The sequence below is a fragment of the Haliotis cracherodii genome, unplaced genomic scaffold (genome assembly GCF_022045235.1).
Source record: "Haliotis cracherodii isolate W230 unplaced genomic scaffold, xgHalCrac1.p SCAF_7, whole genome shotgun sequence".
Taxonomy (NCBI): Eukaryota; Metazoa; Mollusca; class Gastropoda; order Lepetellida; family Haliotidae; genus Haliotis; species Haliotis cracherodii.
Window position 1 is genome coordinate 33,274,603 of NW_027266330.1, and position 23,511 is coordinate 33,298,113.

Here is a 23,511-nt window from a genome sequence, read left to right on the forward strand (position 1 = left end):
CCTGATCTTGTTGAGTCTGTGCTATTCCTTACTGTTGTACAATTTCCTTTGCAGGCTTTACGGATACATCTCCAGTGTTGACAAGTCTCTCGAGTGGTGCTCTTGTTGTACAAGTAACCTTCAAAAAGAACTGTTGTGTGCCTCGCTGCGATGTTACATACTCTATTATCCTTAAACCCGCCTAGGTTATGAACCAAGCTACTGAAATAAACCCTATGTACCCAGGAAACATAATTGAATAAATATATTAAAACTGTAGAGACCTGACTCTAGTAAAATAAATAATTGCATAAACAATTAATTCATCAAAGAATATCTTATTGTTTCACATATATTGTTGTAAGACAGATTAACCATACATTGGATACAGATTAGTTGCCTTTTAGTCATACCATAACTTTTCACAATAGCATTTGTGCTGAAACTCCAGCTTGGCAATCTGTATGTATACCTGGGTCTCTGTGGTAATCCTATGTACTCCGGTTAGGACTGGTCCGTTACTCAGTACGTGTTGTCCTCCCAGGCTGTGTAAACAACTGGGGATATAAAGGAATGTGACCAACGGGACGTGTAACTAATGGGAGATAACCCAGACACAGTAACCTGACTTCGAGCCGACCAGTTCATGATTTATCCTTTTAATTCCGGGCGCCAACCAGGGCAACAATACGCACCATCTTTTGGAATCTTTTGGTATGATACGGCCGGGGATCGAACACCGACCTTCTGTTTTCCGGGAAGACGCTCTATTAACTAGGCCATGGGGACGCTCCTCCTCCACATTGTTGTTTGATGCCGCACTCAACAGTATATTCTAGCTATTTGCCAGTAATGACCAAAAGTAGACATGCGTGTAACCTTTCTTTAAATTGACCTGTCATGTTAAACAATTATAGAGGACCTATATATTTGGAAGCGTAAGATTCCTGAACTCTCTAACCTTTGTTCACGAATCTGATAACCATTACTATACAACCACTTATTGTAAGAAGCGGTCGTAAAATGCACAACTGATGTCAAACATTATGGTGTTGTGGTAGCGGGTATGGGGTAGATGTTGGTGGGGCACACACAACACGAAGCTTCTTGTCGGTTCAGATGACAGCAATCTTTATTTTGAATGCATGATAATAATCATAATGATAAACCACCAACTGTGGAGTTAAGGTCACGTCATTCTGGATAATGAAATCCTCAAAACACAAACACCCAGTTCCAAGAATACAGACAATGTTCCACATCCAAAATCAGCAAGGGGCTGATTTTAAGGAAAACGATCAAAGTGACCTCCTCAAACATATGTGTAAGACTGCCTACTAGATATGCCTGACAGAAACCTTTAAAACTAAATACACAATACAGAGTAAGCTGGCCATAGAAACTAAAGCAGAAAGGCAAAAATGGAATATACATTGTACGTTCTTCTGTTGTGGTCATTTTTACAGCGTTTATTTTCCCGTTGCGGTTTCAGCCACGGTTGCAATTATTAGAGATCAGCTTCCTTACAAGCCAGAGCTCCATCATGCGTGTGTATGTGAATCATACATGACACATACATGGAAATAGCGTCTATTAGATATACAAACCTGTTTCCTGATTGTGTATGCACCAATATTATACAAAAGTGGTCATCAAGTTCAAGATCACGGTTTAAGCTGTTTATCAATACGTGTTGTTCAGTTTAGGTATTAAGAATGTAAGCATCTCATGTCACTACAAACCCAAGTTGTATTCATATGCTTTATGACTTTTACTTCCTCATTTTGTTTTCAGGCTATTCGTGGTTGTATTATAAAGACTGAAACTTCATGATCAAACGCAGCAGAACATTCACTTAAAACGCAAAGTTTTTTTATTGTTTTTTGTTTAACGCCGCACTCAGAAATATTCCAGCTATATGACGGCGGTCTGTAAATAATCGAGTCTGGACCAGACAATCCAGTGGTTGACATCATGAGCACTGGTCCACGCAATTGGGATCGATGACATGCATCAACCAAGTCAGGGAGCCTGACCACACGATCCCGTTAGTCGCCTCTTACGACAAGCATAGTCGCCTTTTACGGCAAGTATTGGTTGCTGAAGGCCTATTCTACCCCGGAATCTTCACGGGTCCCTTTGTTTAATACATATACATAATTATGTATCCTCGCAGTTTTACATAAAGAGTATTTAAAGATAGACACTATTCATTTGTAAATTAATAAATGAAACTGTTGATTTGAAGAAGGGTCACTGTACTTCCTGTTGTTCTATGTGCCTTTGTTAAAAAAAAAACTTGCCCAATTCAAACTATACTATACGTTAGGGATCATGAATATGTTGGGGGGATAATTAATGAAATTTAGGTGCTCAGTCTTCACTAGGAAGACATATTCCCTACAAATCAGTGATGACACCAGGTGTTCGCACAAAGGGTAAGCATGTCCATCCCTACCCGTACTACGCACCATTCATACAAATTGCAAAAAATGTAAGTATATATTGTCTGACGCAGCACAGCAGTACTCCTGCCATGCGACGTCAGCCTGTAGACAAACCAGACAATCCAGTGACACGATTGTCAACTGATTTTGTTGAAAGAAGTTAAGACGAACCGCCTCCGTGGTCTAGTGGTAGAGTGTCCGCCCGGGGAGCGGAAGGTCCGGGTTTCGATCCCCGACCGTGTCATACCAAAAGACGGTACTTGTTGTTACCCTGTCTGGCGCTCGGCATTAAGAGGCTAAAACAAGGACTGGTCGGCTCGGCGTCAGTATACTGTGCCTGAGTGGGGTATTCATGTTAAACTGTGGCATGGTATCTCAGTGGGCTAACACTATAGATCGGCATCAGTCCGGACTAGTACAAGCATACACACAAACACACATGCATACACGTCGCTGTATAAGCGCAATAAACTTAGACGCGACGTTAAACCCAATTTCACCCCACAGTAAAGAAGAACTGTTTTAAGTGTATACAAATGCAGAGATTCGGCTTTCTTAAAAATAATAACAAAATGTTTAAGAAATTTATTCGTTTTGCAAAACAGTGGGGGCAGTTAAACACCTATCAGCAGTACATACACTTTGGACTTACTTCATGAACGTATGGCAAGTGACTAAAGGGATGGTGTAAATCATGCTTGAGTACCATGAAGGTAGCGGATGGACCGTGAGAACCCTTGGTTCCTAGGATGGTGGCCTGTGGTTGATAGTGATCGATAGCCCCTTTTTTATAATGTATTGTCATGTATTGTGATATCTTTTAAGTGTTACATACACGTTTTAAAGAACCGTTGCCTTTGTATACGTTTGTGATGGATGCCGCCGGTGGGGCAGGAATTCCTCACCGTTTTGCGAACACCTGGTATCATCATTATTTGATTGCACGCTTGCTCATTATATAGCCGGAACTGCACGATTTGCAAAGACTTCTTAGAAATAAGGAAGAGGATTTGTCGCTTTTTAAAAATTATTTCGCCACTTGGCAACGTTCCACTCTCAAATGTCGAAATCCTTTTTGAGGTGAAATAGAATATTCTAAGTTGTTGTAAGATTGTACTCATTAACTTGTCCAGTTTTGTTTGTTTGTTTGTTGTTTTACACCGCATTCAGTAATATTCCAGCTATATGACGCCGGTCTGTAACCAGACAATCCAGTGATTGACGTTATCAGCATCGATCCACGCAATTGGGATACGATGACATGCACCAACCAAGTCAGCGAGCCTGACCACACGATCCCGTTAGTCGCCTCATAAGACAAGCATAGTCGCCTTTTACGGCAAGCATGGGTTGCTGAAGACCTATTCTACCCCGGATCTTCACGGGTCGTGGCAAATGAGAGGAGGTGTGTAAGAAACAGGCGACTGAAGTTATGTTTGACAATGTGACCCAATGTGAGATTTAGGTTAACATTGTCACAATCACATTGGTTGGAAATGTGAAAGAAATGACTTTAACCTTCAACTTTCAACTATCGCTGATTGCTACGATTACATTATAACAAATATGAATTGAAAGTTTATTCAGGTGAACAGTTGACTTGCCATTGCATGTGTTTGCAACGGATGCCACCGGTGGCACCATACGCTCACCTTTTCAAGAACATCTGGCATCACCACCAACTTAACAACGGACAACGGACTCGGCGTTTAGCAGAGATATCGTATGGTTTTGTTAATAGTTTTGTCGATTGTTATTGAAATACCAAATTGCGAAAACAGACTGTAGCAACTACGACAGCGTCTTACAAATGTCAGCTAACGCATTGTGAAGACCCTTATGTAATGTTTAATTACTGGTTGTGATGTCCTCTGCTGCAGGTGTATATTTAAGATATACAGTTGTCTCATCATCAAAAGGGATGTTTCTCATTAGGTGAGAGTAGGACAGACTGTCTTCAGAAGCACCATCCGATGCCGAATCATGGTCAGTTTCACGATCTGGTACTTCCCGGACTTGTTGACCAGTCGCCTCGGTATCAGGGGGCCGGTTTTCTGGGTCCACCTCTGCATCTGTTATTTCCCAGTACATGTTGGGTGCAGGCTGGTACGCCTCCAAGTAGTGGTCTGCTTGATTTGTCCTAAAGTGAAAGAAGGTATTCAAAGTAATTAACAGTTAAACAGAGAGGACCAACATATAGTTAAAACATGACATCTTGGACCAAGGGTTCAAGTATACTTATGGCGAGGCGTGTTGTCGTCTTTTCATTGACGTTTTCTTCTCCGAAACCTCTGAACTGTTGTTTTGAAACACCGCCAAGTCTTACAATACCACCGTGTACCTCCTCAGTTGTGAGTGAGTGAGTGAGTGAGTTGGGTTTAACGCCGCTTTTAACAATATTCCAGTTATATCGCGGTGTGTCAGCTTAATGTGGGAGGAAAGCCCGAAGTGATGCAGGTCTCAGACGTTTACCACTTCAGTTAAAACCAACGAGCACGGGTATGGTGCTGACAAACCTAGAAACATAATCGGGGCGAACCGGGATTCGAACCCACAATCATAGGTTTCTGGCGTGCCCAAGGGACGCAACTCTGCACAGCGAACTGCGGCGCTTTAGGCGACTGGGCCACCCGTGCCCCCTCCTCGGCTGTAACCACGCCTCAAACTGACTAAGACATACCAATGACATGTTTTACATAAACCTGAACGCTTGCGTTGACCTTTGATTTATTAAATTTAAACTCGTTTTACAGGAGGGCCCCGTCACGGAAAAGGCATTTATTAAATCTAATAATACATGCATACGTACGTTTTGAGATAGTGTAACCACTAAAGTGAGAGTTTTCTATTTCATGAATCTGGCCTTCTCACTAAATATGCTGTATGAAGTGGCTAGGTTCATGTGAAATAATGTCTCTGATGCCAGTAATGTTTGCACCATATTGAAGAAAATAATAGATTCAACTACTTTTAACAATTATCTCAAAGGTGTTCATGACCTTGGCAATACCTGCAACTGACATTTGATGCGGTGGAATTTCTTAACAAGATAAACTCTCCACAAATGTATGACAGGAGGGATGACTTCAACTTTCCAGTTGTCAACATTCTTTTCATGTCGAGCAATATTCCAGCAGCTCAAGACTTTGGTGTCTGCATTTCACAACTTTTGAAATTCAAGCAGATATGCTGTTTCTACGAATATTTCAAAGAGCGTCATATGCTCAACAGTTGTTGGATCAAGGTTACAACATTCAAGACCTCAGTAAAACTTTGAAAAGGTTTTATGGTAGACATCGGGGGGACATTTTAAATTTGACGCATCAGTTACAGAAAATATGTCCGATGCAATTCCCAATTTTGACTTGTAAAATATGTTCCCTTTTTCAGAACAATTGACTTGCCTCTGTATGTGTTTACGACCTGTGCTACCCGTGGGGCAGGATACGCTCATCCTTTTGCAAACACCTGGCATTATTACCATTTGATAGTGCTTCAAGTCCTCAAGATACATTCGGAATCGTACGATCAACTCTATTTTGAACAGATATTGGTTGTTGCTATGGAAAGTGTTTTGTCGCTTTTATTAAGAAATAGATCAACATCTAGTTCGTGTCTATAGAGATAAGAATGTTTGCCGTCTCTATAATGACCATCCTAAATAAATAAATAAATATGCGACGCATTAAGAATTTTGATCAATCCAACGTTTTTTCCCAAAAAAGTGAGAGAGAACTACATTTCAAATAGACCATGGCGTCAGTTTAGAATTTTCACGAACAAATATTAAACAATCGATGAGATGTTTAGGAAACGAAACTTGACATTTCTGTATCCCCGGTCAAACTACAAAAAAATAGAAGAAGCGACACGGACGTAAATTCGTTTCAGTGTGGATCTCCAGCTCTGAACTCGTGAGTATTCAAATAGAAGGACATATTTACTTAATGCAAAGTTATCATGTGTTCATTGTAAATTATGCATATGATTCGCCCCATACATGAGTAAGTGAGTTGGGTTTAACGCCGCTTTTAACAGTATCCCAGTTATAACGCGGCATATCAGCTTAATGTGGGAGGAAAGCCCGAAGTGATGCAGATCTTAGACGTTTACCACTTCGGTGAAACCCATGAGCACGGGTATGGTGCTGACAAACCTAGAAACATAATCGGGGCGAAGCGGGATTCGAGCTCACAATGATAGGATTCTGGCGTGCCCAAGGGACGCAACTCTGCACAGCGAATCGCGGCGTCTTAGACGACTGGGCCACCCGTGTCCCCACTCCATACATGAAGTTTTTCACAACTAATGAAGATTATTCGCGACATGGAAATAACATCGCGGTATTTGCAAACTACAGAATATCAGTGATGGCTTTAATCTTAGTGATAAAAAGTCAAGGATTTTCGTAATCCTTGGATTATTCTATAAAATTTACTAGGTTAGATGATTTACAACCTTCAAGGTAATGAAACAGTAAAAAACACCATTTTTCACCTCATACTTTTCTTATAAAATTCATTTATTCATCATAGTCAATTACTCGTGTCGCTAAAGCAGCTGGAGAATGCGGCCCGAAACTCTGTTAGGAGGACATTTAACAGTTGTGATTTGCAAAATTCATAAATACTCTTATGCATATCATATTTAATGCTGTTTAATATTTCATCTAAGCTGACAGTATCTGAAGATCAATGCTGATATACAAATTTGTTAAACCCCTTAATTTTTGTTATTGTGCAGACGCTTGAATACATATCCGTTGAACTAAACTGCCACGATACCATTTGAATCTGTTTGCGTACATATAGCAAAAACTCAGAATTGAATCATATACCTGTGGAACTAATAAGTACACACCTGCATGTAGACGAATACTTTCGAAGACACACGCAGCTTGCAAACAGGACTCCTCCAAGACACAGCACTGCCAAGAGTCCTATTATGATGTTCCTACTATCAACCGCCGGGAGCTCACCTGCAGGATAAAATAATAATAAAGCTGGATTAATGTGACATTTTACATATCAATAAAAAAATGGTATGGAAGTAGCCACGAGGACAGAGCACGATATCAATCTTTCAAGTGCTGAAGAGTATTTTTCAACACCGACATCTTCCAATTGCAGACACATGAGTCCGAAGTTCCAGTTTCCCCTCTATATACCGGCATTGTTTTGTAACGAGACGATTGCCTGCAAGGGGGCATTGCTGTAACAGTTCTCGGCATCTCAGATAGTGAGTGAGTATGTTGGGTTTAACGCCGTTTTTAGCATTATTCCAGTTATATCACGTTGTGTCAGCTTAATGTTGGAGGAAAGCCCGAAGTGATGCAGGTCTCAGACGTTTACCACTTCGGTGAAACCCACGAGCACGGGTATGGTACTGACAAACCTAGAAACATAATCGGGGCGAACCGGGATTCGAACCCACAATCATAGGTTTCTGGTGTGCCCAAGGGACGCAACTCTGCATAGCGAATCGCGGCGCCTTGGACGATTGGGCCACCCGTGCCCCCCGCACCTCAGATAGACTTTGACGTCATCGTATTTCCATATGCTGAGACATATGGACATTTCATAGCTGTCATAGATTGCAACATATAGGGTGTAAAAATGGATAAGGATTCTGCAGGAATGAATTGGTTCTGAATATTGTATTGAAGACGAACCAATGGGCATATTTTCAATTCAACATCAGACAATAAATCTACTTCCTTACATTCCCAACTTTGTTTCTCTGTTGTTGGTTTTTAAATGTACTTTTGCTTGCTTGTTCCATGAATATAATTATATATCTGATTCATGTAGTATACAATTTGATCTATTAAAGATCCTCCATAAAGTTGTTATTACATTTCACAACTCGACTCACACGTCAATTTGTTTGAAAATATCAACGTAAATTGTCACAGCAAATTATCTATATTCTGGAAGAAAAATTAATAATAATAGGTACACTGTTTAATATTATTTCAATTATATAGCGTCTTACCACATGTAATTTCCTTGACGCAGGTATCTCTAGGACAGTCACTTGAACAGGTAGACTTGCATCTTTGATCAGTAATGTTGCATCCTTTGGTGCAGGTTCCAGACTCCTGCTCACAAATCCCATCAATGCAAACCTCACAGCTGGCGTTACAAAATGCACCGTAATAACCATTGTCACACCCTTTCGCACAGGTTCCGTTCTCAGAGAAACAAATATGCTCGATGCAGTTTTCAAAGCATGAACAGTCTGAACCAGCATATCCTGGTGCACAGCCAGCTACACACGCGCCTGAACCAGTGCAGGACATATTTACACACCTTGGGTTACATTGAGTTGAGCAGTTGGCTCCAAACCACCCGCCATTACAGCCATGAATACAGATTCCTGTCATGCTGCCACATTCGGGACTACACTTCTTTAAAGCATTTCTGTCACATGTGCCAGGACCAGCGCGGCAGTTTTCACTGCACACCTTTTCACACCTGTGACCATAAAATCCAAGATTACAGCCTTCTTCGCATCCGGCCTTGCATGTTCCTTTACAATTCTCACATGACATCTCACAGTTGGGACCAGTGTATGGCAAATGACACTGGTCACATATTCCAGTGCTTCTATTGCACGATTTACATTGTTCAGAACAGTTCTTGCAGTCAAGGCCATAGTAGGAGTCGACGCATCCAGAAACACAGGATGAACCCATCTGGCAGTACTTACCGACACACCCTCCTTTGCATTCTGTACACAGTCTCACCTTCTGTTCACATGGTATGTTGCACCTTGGACCTTGGAATCCTGAAATACAGCCATTGGTGCATGTATCGGTGCCACTGTCTGTGAGTAGATCACATAATTTATATCTGCAGCCCCTGCTGCACATAGATGTGCATCTCTTGCCGAAATACCCAGGGTGACAGTTTGATGTGCAGTAACCTTTGTCGTCACAGTTTAAGCAGTTCTGGCTATCATTGCAGTGTTTTGCTGAAAGGAAAAAATGAGCATTTAGATCTGACAGAGGTAACCAAATAGGCAAAGTAATGAGAGCAAAAATGTGATGCTACAGACGACTGGGTAGTCATAGTACTTTTGAATGTAGGATATTGGATCCCTGAGTGCTATGAGAGCAAATTGTGAAGCTTCAGTGAGTGAGTGAGTATGGTTTTACGCCTCTTTTAGCAATGTTCCCGCAATATCAGGGAGGGGGACACCAGAAATGGGCTTCACACATTGTACCCGTGTCGGGAATCAAACCCGGGTCTTAAGCATGACGAGCGAACGCTTTAACCACTAGGCTACCGCCCTGTGAAGCTTCAGGCGACTGGGTAGTAGTAATGGTACTTTTAGTAGTAGTAGTAGTAGTAGTAGTAGTAGTAGTAGCTATACAGTAGTAGTAGTGGTGAGGTAGTAGTTGTAGTAGTAGTAGCTAGGCCAATAATGAAAGTTACTTCTTATAATAGTAATGCTTATTTTGAAACAAACTACAATGTTTAATATATCTTTATATTTCGCAACACTTAGTCAATTTGTGAAAGTAGGATATTGGAACATGTGTTATATACCTTTGAAAAAGCCTCCATGATAGGGATTGAATAAGTCCAGGTTGAAATAAATATGTGAAGAATATGATAAATTAGCCTCCTTAATAGTCACAAAACCAAAACGTTTATCTTTCGAAGCAGAGTCCAGGACGAAACAATGAATATCTGCAAACCTACCTTGTATGAAAAGTAGAACGGATGCAAAACATAGGATCACCACAGAAGTCATGATATGTCTGAAAATGGAAAATAATATATACCCACCTATCAGCACAACAAACATATTAATGAATTACTCGAAATAAGTATATGTTTAATCTACTTACTGGTAATGCGAAAGGAACATTTTCAATGTTGGTGTATCAAGCTATAGCAATTGATATGGCCTCGGGGTGTTAACTTGTGCGAGTTGTAATCGCGGAATCAGACTTCATATTGACAGTTAACCTTCAATTTCCCTATAAGGGGGAAGTGTGAAATGAATCTGTTCAGTAATAAAACATGTGCTCTCTTTTGAGAAGAGTTTCTTAGTCATGTTGCAAAAATGTACTTAATGATTTATCTTTCTATTAGTTTCGTGATCAGACTGTTTTTGTTGTTTTTTCATGTAGAACATTACCAAATGAATCCCGTTAGAAAACCGTTTCTATTGCGAGTATATTTCAAAATGTTGTTTGTTTTTGTATATCTGACGTGGACGCGTTTAGTAATGTATTTTTATTCACATTAATTGTGAAAGAACAAGTTTAAAGTTGGAAAAAGACATCACTGGCACAAATTTGGTGTACAGGCTATCCCCTCATTGTGCAACCTGGCAATACACTGTACAACATCCCTCATATCCCTGGGGTTAAAGGCAACAATGGCTGGGATACAAGTTAGAATGTCGTCTAAGGAGACGCAATTAGCTGTGTAGACCTGATTTGTCTTACCTGTGCTCGTGGGATTCGACAAAGTAAAAACGTCTTATACCTGCAACGCCTCAAGCTTTCTTCTTACATGAAGCTGGTACGATGTAAAATAATCGTAATTCTATTCAAAGAGGGGCTTAACCAAATTCATTCACTCACCAATAAAGGAACGCTAAGATTGCACATTTCTCCTGTTGCCACTGGTCGGAACGACATTTCTGAAAAGTCCATTTCAAGCTCCTGACAAGGTGAGGTGAGGTGAAATTGGGTTTAACGTCGCGTCCAAGATTATTGCACTTATATATTCAAGTTGTATGCACGTGTGTGTGTTTGTGTGGCTGCTTGTACTAGTCCGGACCGATGCCGATTTATAGTGCTAGCTCACTGAGATACCATGATGCAGTTTAACATGAATACCCCACTCAGACATAATATACTGACTCCGAGCCGACCAGTCCTTGTTTTAGCCCCTTAATGCCGAGCGCCAGACAGGGTAACAACAAGTACCATATTTTAACGTCTTTTGGTATGGTTTGGTTTGGTTTGTTTGTTGTTCCCTGACACCGACTCCGAGCCGACCAGTCCATCTTACCTGTGCTCGTGGGATTCGACAGTGAAAACTCCTTATACCTTCAACGCCTCCAGCTTTCCTCTTACATGAAGCTGGTACGATGATATATAATCGAAATAACATTCAAAGCGGTGCTCAAACAACGTCACTCAGTCACCAATAAAGGAACGCTAAGATTGCACATTGCTCCTGTTGCCACTGGTCAGAACGACATTTCTGAAAAGGTCCATTTCAAGCTCCTGACATGGATAGCCCGTTCGCGAAACTCTGTATATGCTATCGCTGCCCAAAACAGGTCCCCACAGTTCAATAGCAGCCTGAAACAATGCTTGGAGTTGAACGCACAATCAACGAACTTGTGTTTGCAAACAAGAGATGACTGTCCTGAAGCCGAAGACACTTACCTCAGCTAAATGTTTCCTTTGGTTGTCAATTTGAATTTCTAATATTTCAACTATTGTAAGGTGGTGAGGTGAAATCGGGTTGAAATTCGCGTCCAAGATTATTGCACTTATATAGCGACGTGCATGCACGTGTGTGTGTGTTTGTGTGGCTGCTTGTACTAGTCCGGTGTGATGCCGATTTATAGTGCTAGCTCACAGAGATACCATGCTGCAATTTAACATGAATACCCCACTCAGACACAGTATACTGACTCCGAGCCGACCAGTCCTTGTTTAAGCCCCTTAATGCCGAGCACCAGACGGGGCAACAACAGGTACCATCTTTTAACGTCTTTTGGTATGGTTTGGTTTGTTTTGGTTTTTTTGTTGTTTAACGCCGCACTCAGTAATATTCCAGCTATATGACGGCCATCTGTAAATAATCGAGTCTGGACAAGACAATCCAGTGATTGACAACATGAGTATCGATCCACGTAATAAGGATACTATGACATGCATTACCCAAGTCAGCAAACCTAACCACCCGATCCCGTTAGTCGCCTATTACGACAAATACAGTCGCCTTTTATGGCAAGCATGGGTTGCTGAAGACCTATTCTTCCCGGATCTTCAAAACATTTTTGTTGAATGCAGTTTGACATTGATCAAACAAGGTTCAGTCGTTCAGTCACTGCGAACATCACTGACCTTCTTGGTCGACCTGGTCTTTCTTCTGAGATTTTGTAATTTGTAGTTATGCACAGCCCTTGATCCGTGGCCAGTCATAATATCTGTTCATCTACCCATGCCTTGTGAAGACAGTGGTTAATGCGTATTCCCGTCAGGCCAACTGTTTTACACATTCTCTGTACCGTAGTCACAACCTTATGTTAGCCCAAAGGTTGTTCACAAAACCACAGATCCCATCTAGATGATCAGTTCATCAGTCACAAAGGATTCGGTTTTGTTTGTTTGTTGATTAACGCCGTACTCAGCAATATTCAAGCTATTTGTCGGCGTTCTGGACCAGACAATACAGTGATTGACATCATCAGCATCCATCCTCGCGATTGTGATCACCCGATCCCGTTAGTCGCCTAATAACACAAGCATAAGATGTAGTGAATGCACACGGAGAAACAATTACATTAGACTGATCTCAACTTTTATTCAGTACATGACAAATCACTTTATCGTGACAGCCTTTGCTCAGTCTAATCAACGGTTTCCTGTCTTTTATGATTCAAGCGGTATCGTGCTTAGGCCATTAAATTGATATACATTCTTTATGTACTTATCAGGTCAAGTCAACAACGGTATAATGATCTATACCGAAACGTCGCTGTTTACAGTATTAAAGAAGTTGTTATCAATAAAATTGTGTCTACCTTCTATTGTGTTGTCTTCCTTCACCTCACCACACTTCACCTCACTTCACGTCACCTCACCTCATCGCAACACAACACAACACAACGCAACGCATTTCATTCCATTAAATTATAACCTCCAGTTTCTCTTGATATCAATGACTATTACTTTCCACCAAGCAGTGACGTGCACCACACCATTAGTATGTTTCTTGGCCAAGCTCGTGGATTTCACCAGATTGGGTAACGTCTAAGACCTGCATAACTTAAGGCTTTCCTCCCACATTAAGCTGACACGCCGTATAACTCGAATATTGTTCAAAGCGTCAATAAACCAAACGTACTCACTCACTTGGTGGCACAGATGACCTTGTCCAGAGTTGCGCCCCTTGGCTACGCCAGAAACCTATGATCACGGGTTTAAACCAAAATCAATCACTCACTCACTTGTAATTGTCTCTCGACCCCGATGACTATAACCTATACCAAGTCAGTAACCTGGGGTCACCTGCTGGTGATTTAATTCATGAGTGTTTCACGTTCGAAAGACATTGTTTGACGTCATCCTCCACTAAAGGAAAACTTCTAGATTTATCATGTATTATTAAATGGTAGTTATCAAATACACTGTTTATTGAAATATTCATTCTAACCACACAACTCACTGACATTAATTCTACCATGACATTAAAGAATGTTTGATTCTGATATTATTTTGCTACGGAAGCCCCTTTTAAATATATTAAGCATTTTCACGATCACCCATAGGAACTTAAAGCATGAAGCATTACCTCTATTACACGCTAGGTCGCCAATGCAAGCCAGGTCTCAGATACACGCCGAAATTAATAGACGGCCTAGCGTCTGATAGAGGAAATACGGTAGTTTGATATCAGATGTTTTTTTTCGATGATGTGATGTTCTAGGCAGTAACACTGCTTCGATGATGATATTATAAGGCTTAACGAAAGCATACCTTTTGCATAAAAATGATAATGTTTATGAAACTGTTAGGGACATGTTCGATGAACAGACCCAGAACAGGCAATTTCCTCATTGACAATGAAAATACAATATAACATTATAAAAAGTGTTGTAAAAAACTTTATTCATGACAACATGTTGTTCACAAACAGTTTTGTAATCGACAATCATTGCCATGTCTGTCAACCACCAACGTTAGGATTTGGCAGGAGGGGATTTGAAAGTCCATCAGAATACACTCCTCCCTTTGAAAGGCCACGGAAACAATGTCCCAACATCACTGGCGTCACAGCACGGGCACTTGATCATAACAATTTATCCAACTTGATGAACTTCATTTCTGAACACACATAATTAAGCAAATCATACACAAACCACTGTTTTTTGGCAACAACTGTCACATTTGTTTCACACACTGGCATCGAATACTGTTAAATCTTGAAATTGACAGGTCAAATCAGATCCCTCCTGTCAAAAAAAACCGGCTCATCCGCAGCCTAAAAAGCGGCTGTTCAGTCATTCTCAAGTTCCATTTTCAATCACGTTGCACAATCAGGCTCATTCCTGGTAAATCTACAAGTTAGTTTTCAACCACATCTTAGATCGGGGTTGTCATCTTGCTTCGTGTAACTTGTATCTACTCTACAGCGGGACTTCATCAAATTTCAAAACACAGTAGGTTTATCTCCTAAATAATATCCTTTATGCTCTGTAGATTCGTGAGGATTAGATAAAGTTTTCCATCGATGTAACTGTTTTGATTTCTTCATGGGGAATGTTTTAACTGACAAGTGTTTAGTCAACATTTGTCACAAAGACAGACAGCTTGGGTTTAGGTTTTGCAAACTATTGATATGAAAGTATAACATATAATGTTTTATGCATTACTGCATAAGACGGCTAAGCATGCTTATTATACCGTAGAAATTAAGAATAATAAGAATTCTGAACCATTTTTAAAGTTATGAGTTATCATAGATTCAAGCAAGTTATAAAATATATTCTAAAAATAACTAAGTGGTATTGTTTGATTATATTATATCATGTGCTGTGCTGTGTTGTGTTGTGTTGTGTTGTGTTGTGTTGTGTTGTGTTGTGTTGTGTTGTGTTGTGCTGTGCTGTGCTGTGTTCTGTGGTGGGAGATTATGGGGCGTGATCCTGGACTAAAGGAAAACTATCACAGGGCCTGTTTCGTTCTTATCAGGATCAATATCCATTAGCTCGTACTGGTGTGCTTCCGGCTGTCCCACTGGAAATTCCTCTTCTTTGTCGTCTGTTTTTTTGCCTGTAAGAGAAATCATGTATTTGTTTATCGTCATTGGTAACAGGACATAGGAATATTATCTCCGTATTCAGGGATGTGTGGGGTGTGGAGTGTGGAGTGTGGGGAGTTTATCGAAAGAAGGAAATTGTCCCAGGAAAGGCTTGAAATTTTTTATTATCCTTCAGACTGTTGAAAGACTAAGACTCAGATGAGAGCATATATGTTAAATATAACAGAAAGCATTCTTAATTTGTCTTGTTCATTGTTTACATAAAGCACTTGAACATAAACCTTTTTGTGCGTCCGTAGCATCCAATGCATACAGCTACCATGATGCCAACCAGGCAACACGCTGATGATGTTCCGATTATGATCAGTGGAAGGCTCTCAGTGGTAGGCTCTTTGGAAACAATAATGTTATCAAATTTAATTATATTGTTAATTTGTACATACACGTATATGTCGCTAATAAACACCAGAATAGTGGCACAGTAAGATACTGTAGTTTGCATGAAGGGCCTCTATATCAATAGGTGCAATACCTTAAACCTTGAACTTATGACACAAAGTACCTACAAATGGACAGATGTTCAAATAGGATGTGTAAATACATTATCTGTGATCAAGTAAAGTGGATGACCTAAATGTTTATCATATATTTGTATTCTCCGTTCCTACATCTCAGGGTAAATTAGATTGGGTCATGTTGGAACATGAGAGAAGGCTTAATGAAAACCCATAAAATCAACACCTGTGACCCATTCTAACCTAATCTCTAAACTTATTGTTATAAATCCAAACCAGACCAGTGTGACATTGAACAAAGTCTAATCATCATTCATCTGGAGACAGCTGATAACCTTTCTACGAGTGAGCGAGTGAGTGAGTGAGTATGGTTTTACGCCGCTTTTAATAATGTTACAGCAATATCATGGCGGGGGACACCAGAAACGGGCTTCACACATTGTACCCATGTTGGGTCTTCGGCGTGACGAGCGATCGCTTTCTACGAAGAAGGATATTGGTCATCAATTACATCAACGGAATATCATATTCACACACAAATGAGTTATCTTATAAATTGGTTGATGTATTATTCTATTCCATTGATGCATCTGTTTTAATTCCTTCCAGGGGATAGCCCGTAATTTTCAAGTTTCAGATGGTCAGTGTTTTGTCAACAACATATTAAAGAAGTTTTGGGTTTAGTTTTTCTAAACTATTGACATGAATTACAACCGTGGATACGATCTCCTGAATAGTTGTTACATTCGAGGATGCAATTGTTGGGCAAGGGGATTTCTGGCACATGCTGGGACAGAAGTTGTGTGACAGTTTTTACTGCACACCTTTTCACACAAGTAGCCATAATATCCAAATAAATAGGTCTTACCACATGTATTTTCCTTGACGCAGGTATCTATAGGACAGTCACTTGAACAGGTAGACTTGCATCTTTGATCAGTAATGTTGCATCCTTTGGTGCAGGTTCCAGACTCCTGCTCACAAATCCCATCAATGCAAACCTCACAGCTGGTGTTACAAAATGCACCGTAATAACCATTGTCACACCCTTTCGCACAGGTTCCGTTCTCAGAGAAACAAATATGCTCGATGCAGTTTTCAAAGCATGAACAGTCTGAACCAGCATATCCCGGTGCACAGCCAGCTACACACGCCCCTGTACCATTGCAGGACACATTTACACACCTTGGGTTACATTGAGTTGAGCAGTTAGCTCCATACCACCCGCCAGTACAGCCATGAATACAGAACCCTGTCATGTTGTTACATTCGGGACTACAGTTCTTTGAAGCATTTCTGTCACATGTGCCAGGACCAGCGCGGCAGTTTTCACTGCACACCTTTTCACACCTGTGACCATAAAATCCAAGATTACAGCCTTCTTTGCATCCGGTCTTGCATGTTCCTTTACAATTCTCACATGGCATCTCACAGTTGGGACCAGTGTATGGCGAATGACACTGGTCACATATTCCAGTGCTTCTATTGCACGATTTACATTGTTCAGAACAGTTCTTGCAGTCAAGGCCATAGTAGGAGTCGACGCATCCAGAAACACAGGATGAATCCATCTGGCAGTACTTACCGACACACCCTCCTTTGCATTCTGTACACAGTCTCACCTTCTGTTCACATGGTATGTTGCACCTTGTACCTTGGAATCCTGAAATACAGCCATTGGTGCATACCTCGGTGCCACTGTGTGTGTGTAGTTCACACGATCTATTTATGCAGCCACTGTTGCACTTAGATTTGCATCTCTTGCCGAAATACCCAGGGTGACACTTTGATGTGCAGTAACCTTTGTCGTCACAGCTCACGCAGTTCTGGTTATCATTGCAGGGTTTTGCTGGAAAAAAAGAATAAGCATTGGGATTGTACAGACATAACCAAATAGGCAAAGTAATGAGAGCCAAAATGTGATGCTACAGACGACTGGGTAGTAGTCATAGTACTTTTGAAAGTAGGATATTGGTTCCTGAGTGCTATGAGAGCAAATTGTGAAGCTTCCGTGAGTGAATATGGTTTTACGCCTCTTTTAGCAATGTTCCCGCAATATCAGGGAATTGGCTTCACACATTGTACCCGTATCGGGAATCAAACACGGGTCTTAAGCATGACGAGCGAACACTTTAACCACTAGGCTACCGCCCTGTGAAGCTTCAGGCGACTGGGTAGTAGTAATGGTACTTTTAGAAGTAGTAGTAGTAGTAGTAGTAGTAGTAGTAGTAGTAGTAGTAGTAGTAGTAGTATTTGTAGTAGTAGTAGTAGTAGTAGTAGTTTTAGCTAGGCCAATAATGAAAGTTACTTCTTATAATAGTAATGCTTATTTTGAAACAAGCTACAAAGCTTAATATATCTTTATATTTCGCAACACTTAGTCAATTTGTGAAAGTAGGATATTGGAACATGTGTTATATACCTTTGAAAAAGCCTCCATGATAGGGATTGAATAAGTCCAGGTTGAAAAAAACATGTGAAGAATATGATAAATTAGCCTCCTTAATAGTCACAAAACCTAGTAAGTTTATCTTTCGAAGCAGATTCCTCGACGAAACAATGAATATCTGCAAACTTATCTTGTATGAAAAGTAGAACGGATGCAAAACATAGGATCACCACAGAAGTCATGATATGTCTGAAAATGGAAAATAATATACACCCACCTATCAGCACAACAAACATATTAATGTATTACTCGAAATAAGTATATGTTTAATCTACTTACTGGTAATGAGAAAGGAACATTTTCAATGTTGGTGTATCAAGCTATAGCAATTGATATGGCCTCGGGGTGTTAACTCGTGCGAGTTGTAATCGCGGAATCAGACTTCATATTGACAGTTAACCTTCAATTTCCCTATAAGGGGGAAGTGTGAAATGAATCTGTTCATTAATAAAACATGTGCTCTCTTATGAGAAGAGTTATCTCTTAGTGATGTTGCAAAAATGTACTTAATGATTTATCTTTCTATTAGCTACGTGATCAGACTGTTTTTGTTGTTTTTTTCATGTAGAACATTACCAAATGATTCCCGTTAGAAAACCGTTTCTATTGCGAGTATATTTCAAAATGTTGTTTGTTTTTATATATCTGACGTGGACGCGTAGTAATGTATTTTTATTCACATATATTGTGAAAGAAAATGTTTAAAGTTGGAAAAAGACATCACTGGCACAAATTTGGTGTACAGGCTCTCCCCTCATTGTACAACCTGCCAATACACTGTACAACATCCCTCATATCCCTGGGGTTAAAGGCAACAATGGCAGGGATACAAGTTAGAATGTCGTCTAAGGAGACGCAATTAGCTGTGTAGACCTGATTTGTCTTACCTGTGCTCGTGGGATTCGACGAAGTAAAAAAGTCTTATACCTGCAACGCCTCAAGCTTTCTTCTTACATGAAGCTGGTACGATGTAAAATAATCGTAATTCTATTCAAAGAGGGGCTTAACCAAATTCATTCACTCACCAATAAAGGAACGCTAAGATTGCACATTTCTCCTGTTGCCTCTGGTCAGAACGACATTTCTGAAAAGTCCATTTCAAGCTCCTGACAAGGTGAGGTGAGGTGAAATTGGGTTTAACGTTGCGTTCAAGATTATTGCACTTATATATTCAAGGTGTGTGCACGTGTGTGTGTTTGTGTGGCTGCTTGTACTAGTCCGGACCGATGCCGATTTATAGTGCTAGCTCACTGAAATACCATGCCGCAGTTTAACATGAATACCCCACTCAGAAACAGTATACTGACTCCGAGCCGACCAGTCCTTGTTTTAGCCCCTTAATGCCGAGCGCCAGACAGGGTAACAACAAGTACCATATTTTAACGTCTTTTGGTATGGTTTGGTTTGGTTGGTTTGTTGTTTCCTGACACCGACTCCGAACCGACCAGTCCATCTTACCTGTGCTCGTGGGATTCGACAGTGAAAACTCCTTATACCTTCAACGCCTCGAGCTTTTCTCTTACATGAAGCTGGTACGATGATATATAATCGAAATAACATTCAAAGCGGTGCTCAAACAACTTCACTCAGTCACCAATAAAGGAACGCTAAGATTGCACATTGCTCCTGTTGCCACTGGTCAGAACGACATTTCTGAAAAGGTCCATTTCAAGCTCCTGACATGGATAGCCCGTTCGCGAAACTCTGTTTATGCTATCGCTGCCCAAAACAGGTCCCCACAGTTCAATAGCAGCCTGAAACAACGCTTGGAGTTGAACGCACAATCAACTAACTTGTGTTTGCAAACAAGAGATGACTGTCGTGAAGCCGAAGACACTTACCTCAGCTAAATGTTTCCTTTGTTAGTCAATTTGAATTTCTAATATTTCAACTTTTGTAAGGTGGTGAGGTGAAATGGGGTTGAAATTCGCATCCAAGATTATTGCACTTATATAGCGACGTGCATGCACGTGTGTGTGTTTGTGTGGCTGCTTGTACTAGTCCGGAGTGATGCCGATTTAAAGTGCTAGATCACAGAGATACCATGCTGCAATTTAACATGAATACCCCTTCAGACACAATATACTGACTCCGAGCCGACCAGTCCTTGTTTAAGCCCCTTAATGCCAAGCTCAGTAATATTCCAGCTATATGACGGCCATCTGTAAATAATCGAGTCTGGACAAGACAATCTAGTGATTGACAACATGAGCATCGATCCACGTAATCAGGATACTATGACATGCATTACCCAAATCAGCGAACTTGACCACCCGATCCCGTTAGTCGCCTCTTACGACAAACACAGTCGCCTTTTATGGCAAGCATGGGTTGCTGAAGACCTATTCTACCCCGGATCTTCAAAACATTTTTGTTGACTGCAGTTTGACATTGATCAAACAAAGTTCAGTCGTTCAGTCACTGCGAACAACTTTGACCTTCTTGGTCGACCTGGTCTTTCTTCTGAGAATTTGTAATTTGTAGTTATGCAGAGCCCTTGATCTGTGACCAGTCATTGCACATAATATCTGTTCATCTACCCATGCCTAGTGAAGACAGTGGTTAATGCGTATTCACGTCAAGCCAACTGTTTTACACATTCTCTGTACCGTAGTCACAACCTTATGTTAGCCCAAAGGTTGTTCACAAAACCACAGATCCTATCTAGATGATCAGTTCATCAGTTACAAAGGACCCGGTTTTGTTTGTTTGTTTGTTGATTAACGCCGTACTCAGCAATATTCAAGCTATTTGTCGGCGGTCTGGACCAGACAATACAGTGATTGACATCATCAGCATCGATCCATGCAATTGTGACCACCCGATCCTGTTAGTCGCCTAATACGACACGCATACGATGTAGTGAAGGGAGCAGGCAATGCACACGGAGGAACAATTACATTAGACTGATGTGCACGTGTTTACATGTGTTTGGTCTTTTTTTCATTTGATTCTTTTTAAATAAAGAAAACATGGGTTGCTGAAGACCTATTTTACCCTGGGGGGCACGGGTGGCCCAGTCGTCTAAGGCGCCGCAATTCGCTGTGCAGAGTTGCGTCCCTTGGGCACGCCAGAAACTTATGATTGTGGGTTCGAATCCCGGTTCGCCCCGATTATGTTTCTAGGTATGTCAGCACCATACCCGTGCTCGTGGGTTTCACCGAAGTGGTAAACGTCTGACACCTGCATCACTTGGGGCTTTCCTCCCACATTAAACTGACACGCCGTGATATAACTGGAATACTGTTAAAAGCGGCTTTAAACCGAATTCACTCACTCACTCACTATTTTACCCCGAAAGTATGTAAAACAGGACCATTTGTCATATATCTGCCCGCTGATCGTCGCGCATGATTATTGACAATCCCAAATGGTTGCACAGCTATCACTGCTTTGCTGACTGAAGGTGTTACTATTAATTAGTTCACTCAACTTTTATTCCGTACATGACAAATCACTTTATCGTGGCAGCCTTTGCTCAGTCTAATCAACGGTTTCCTGTCTTTTAGGATTCAAGCGGTATCGTGCTTAGGCCATTATATTGATATACATTCTTTTTGTACTTATCAGGACAAGTCAACAACGGTATAAGGATCTATACCGAAACGTCGCTTTTTACAGTATTAAAGAAGTTGTTATCAATAAAATTGTGTCTACCTTCTATTGTGTTGTCTTCCTTCACCTCACCACACCTCACCTCACTTTACCTCACCTCACTTCACTTCACCTCACCTCACCGCAACACAACAAAACGCAACGCATTTCATTGCATTACATTATAACCTCCAATTTCTCTTGATATCAATGACTATTACTTTGCACAAAGCAGTGACGAGCACCACACCATGAGTATATTCTTGGCAGCACCATACCCATGCTCGTGGATTTCACCAAATTGGAAAACGTCTAAGGCCTGCATAACTTTAGGCTTTCCTCCCACATTAAGCTGACACGCCGTATAACTCGAATATTGTTCAAAGCGTCATTGAACCAAACGTACTCACTCACTCGGTGGCATAGATTACCCTGTCCAGGGTTGCGTCCCTTGGCTCTGACAGACATCTATGATCACGGGTTTAAACCAAACTCACTCACTCACGTGTAATTTTATCTCGACCCCGATGACTATAACCTATACCAAGTCAGTGACCCCGGGTCACCTGCTGGTGATTTAATTCATGAGTGTTTCACGTTCTAAAGACATTGTTTGGCGTCATCCTCCACTAAAGGAAAACGTCTAAATTTTCTATGTATTATTATTTGGTAGTTATCAAATACACTGTTTATTAAAAGATTCATTCTAACCACAAAACGCACTGACATTAACTCTACCATGACGTTGAGGTATAATTGATTCTGATATTTTTTTGCTACGGAAGCCCCTTTTAAATATATTAAGCCTTTTCATGCACAAAAAAAACGTACCTCTAGTACACGCTATGTCGCCAATGCAAGACAGGTCTCAGATACACACCGACATTAATAGACGGACTAGCGTCTGATAGAGGAAATACGGTAGTTTGATTTCGGATGTTTTTATCGATGATGTGATGTTCTAGACAGTAACGCTGCTTCGATGATGAGATTATAAGGTTTAACGAAAGCATATCTTTTGCATACAAATGATAATGTTTATGAAACTGTTAGGGACATGTTCAATGAATACACCCAGAACAGGCAATTTTCTCATTGACAATGAAAGCACAATATAACATTATAAAAAGTGTTGTAAACAACTTTATTCATGACAACATGTTGTTTACAAATTGTTTTGGAATCGACAATCATTGCCATGTCCGTCAACCACCAACGTTAGGATTTGGCAGGAGGGGATTTGAAAGTCCATCAGAATACACTCCTCCCTTTGAAAGGCCACGGAAACAATGTCCCAACATCACTGGAGTCACAGCACGGGCACTTGATCATAACAACTTATCCAACTTGATGAACTTCATTTCTGAACACACATAATTAAGCAAATCATACACAAACCACTGTTTTTTGGCAACAACTGTCACATTTGTTTCACACACTGGCGTCGAATACTGTGAAATCTTGAAATTGGCAGGTCAAATCAAATCCCTCCTGTCAAAATAGCC

General features: G+C 40.7%; 2 protein-coding genes across 2 annotated transcripts; both read right to left on the reverse strand.

The window, feature by feature from the left end:
* Positions 1 to 4,274: 4,274 nt before the first annotated feature.
* On the reverse strand, positions 4,275 to 10,304 carry LOC139447093 (cell death abnormality protein 1-like). Its single transcript, XM_071228253.1, has 5 exons — positions 10,285 to 10,304; positions 10,136 to 10,194; positions 8,421 to 9,401; positions 7,287 to 7,404; positions 4,275 to 4,566 (listed from the first exon to the last, which is right to left on the reverse strand). The coding sequence occupies exons 1-5, from the start codon at positions 10,302 to 10,304 to the stop codon at positions 4,275 to 4,277; spliced, it is 1,470 nt and encodes a 489-aa protein (XP_071084354.1).
* A 5,033-nt stretch (positions 10,305 to 15,337) lies between these two features.
* On the reverse strand, positions 15,338 to 18,711 carry LOC139448602 (cell death abnormality protein 1-like). Its single transcript, XM_071230165.1, has 5 exons — positions 18,692 to 18,711; positions 18,545 to 18,601; positions 16,832 to 17,814; positions 15,729 to 15,838; positions 15,338 to 15,457 (listed from the first exon to the last, which is right to left on the reverse strand). The coding sequence occupies exons 1-5, from the start codon at positions 18,709 to 18,711 to the stop codon at positions 15,338 to 15,340; spliced, it is 1,290 nt and encodes a 429-aa protein (XP_071086266.1).
* Positions 18,712 to 23,511: the final 4,800 nt, after the last annotated feature.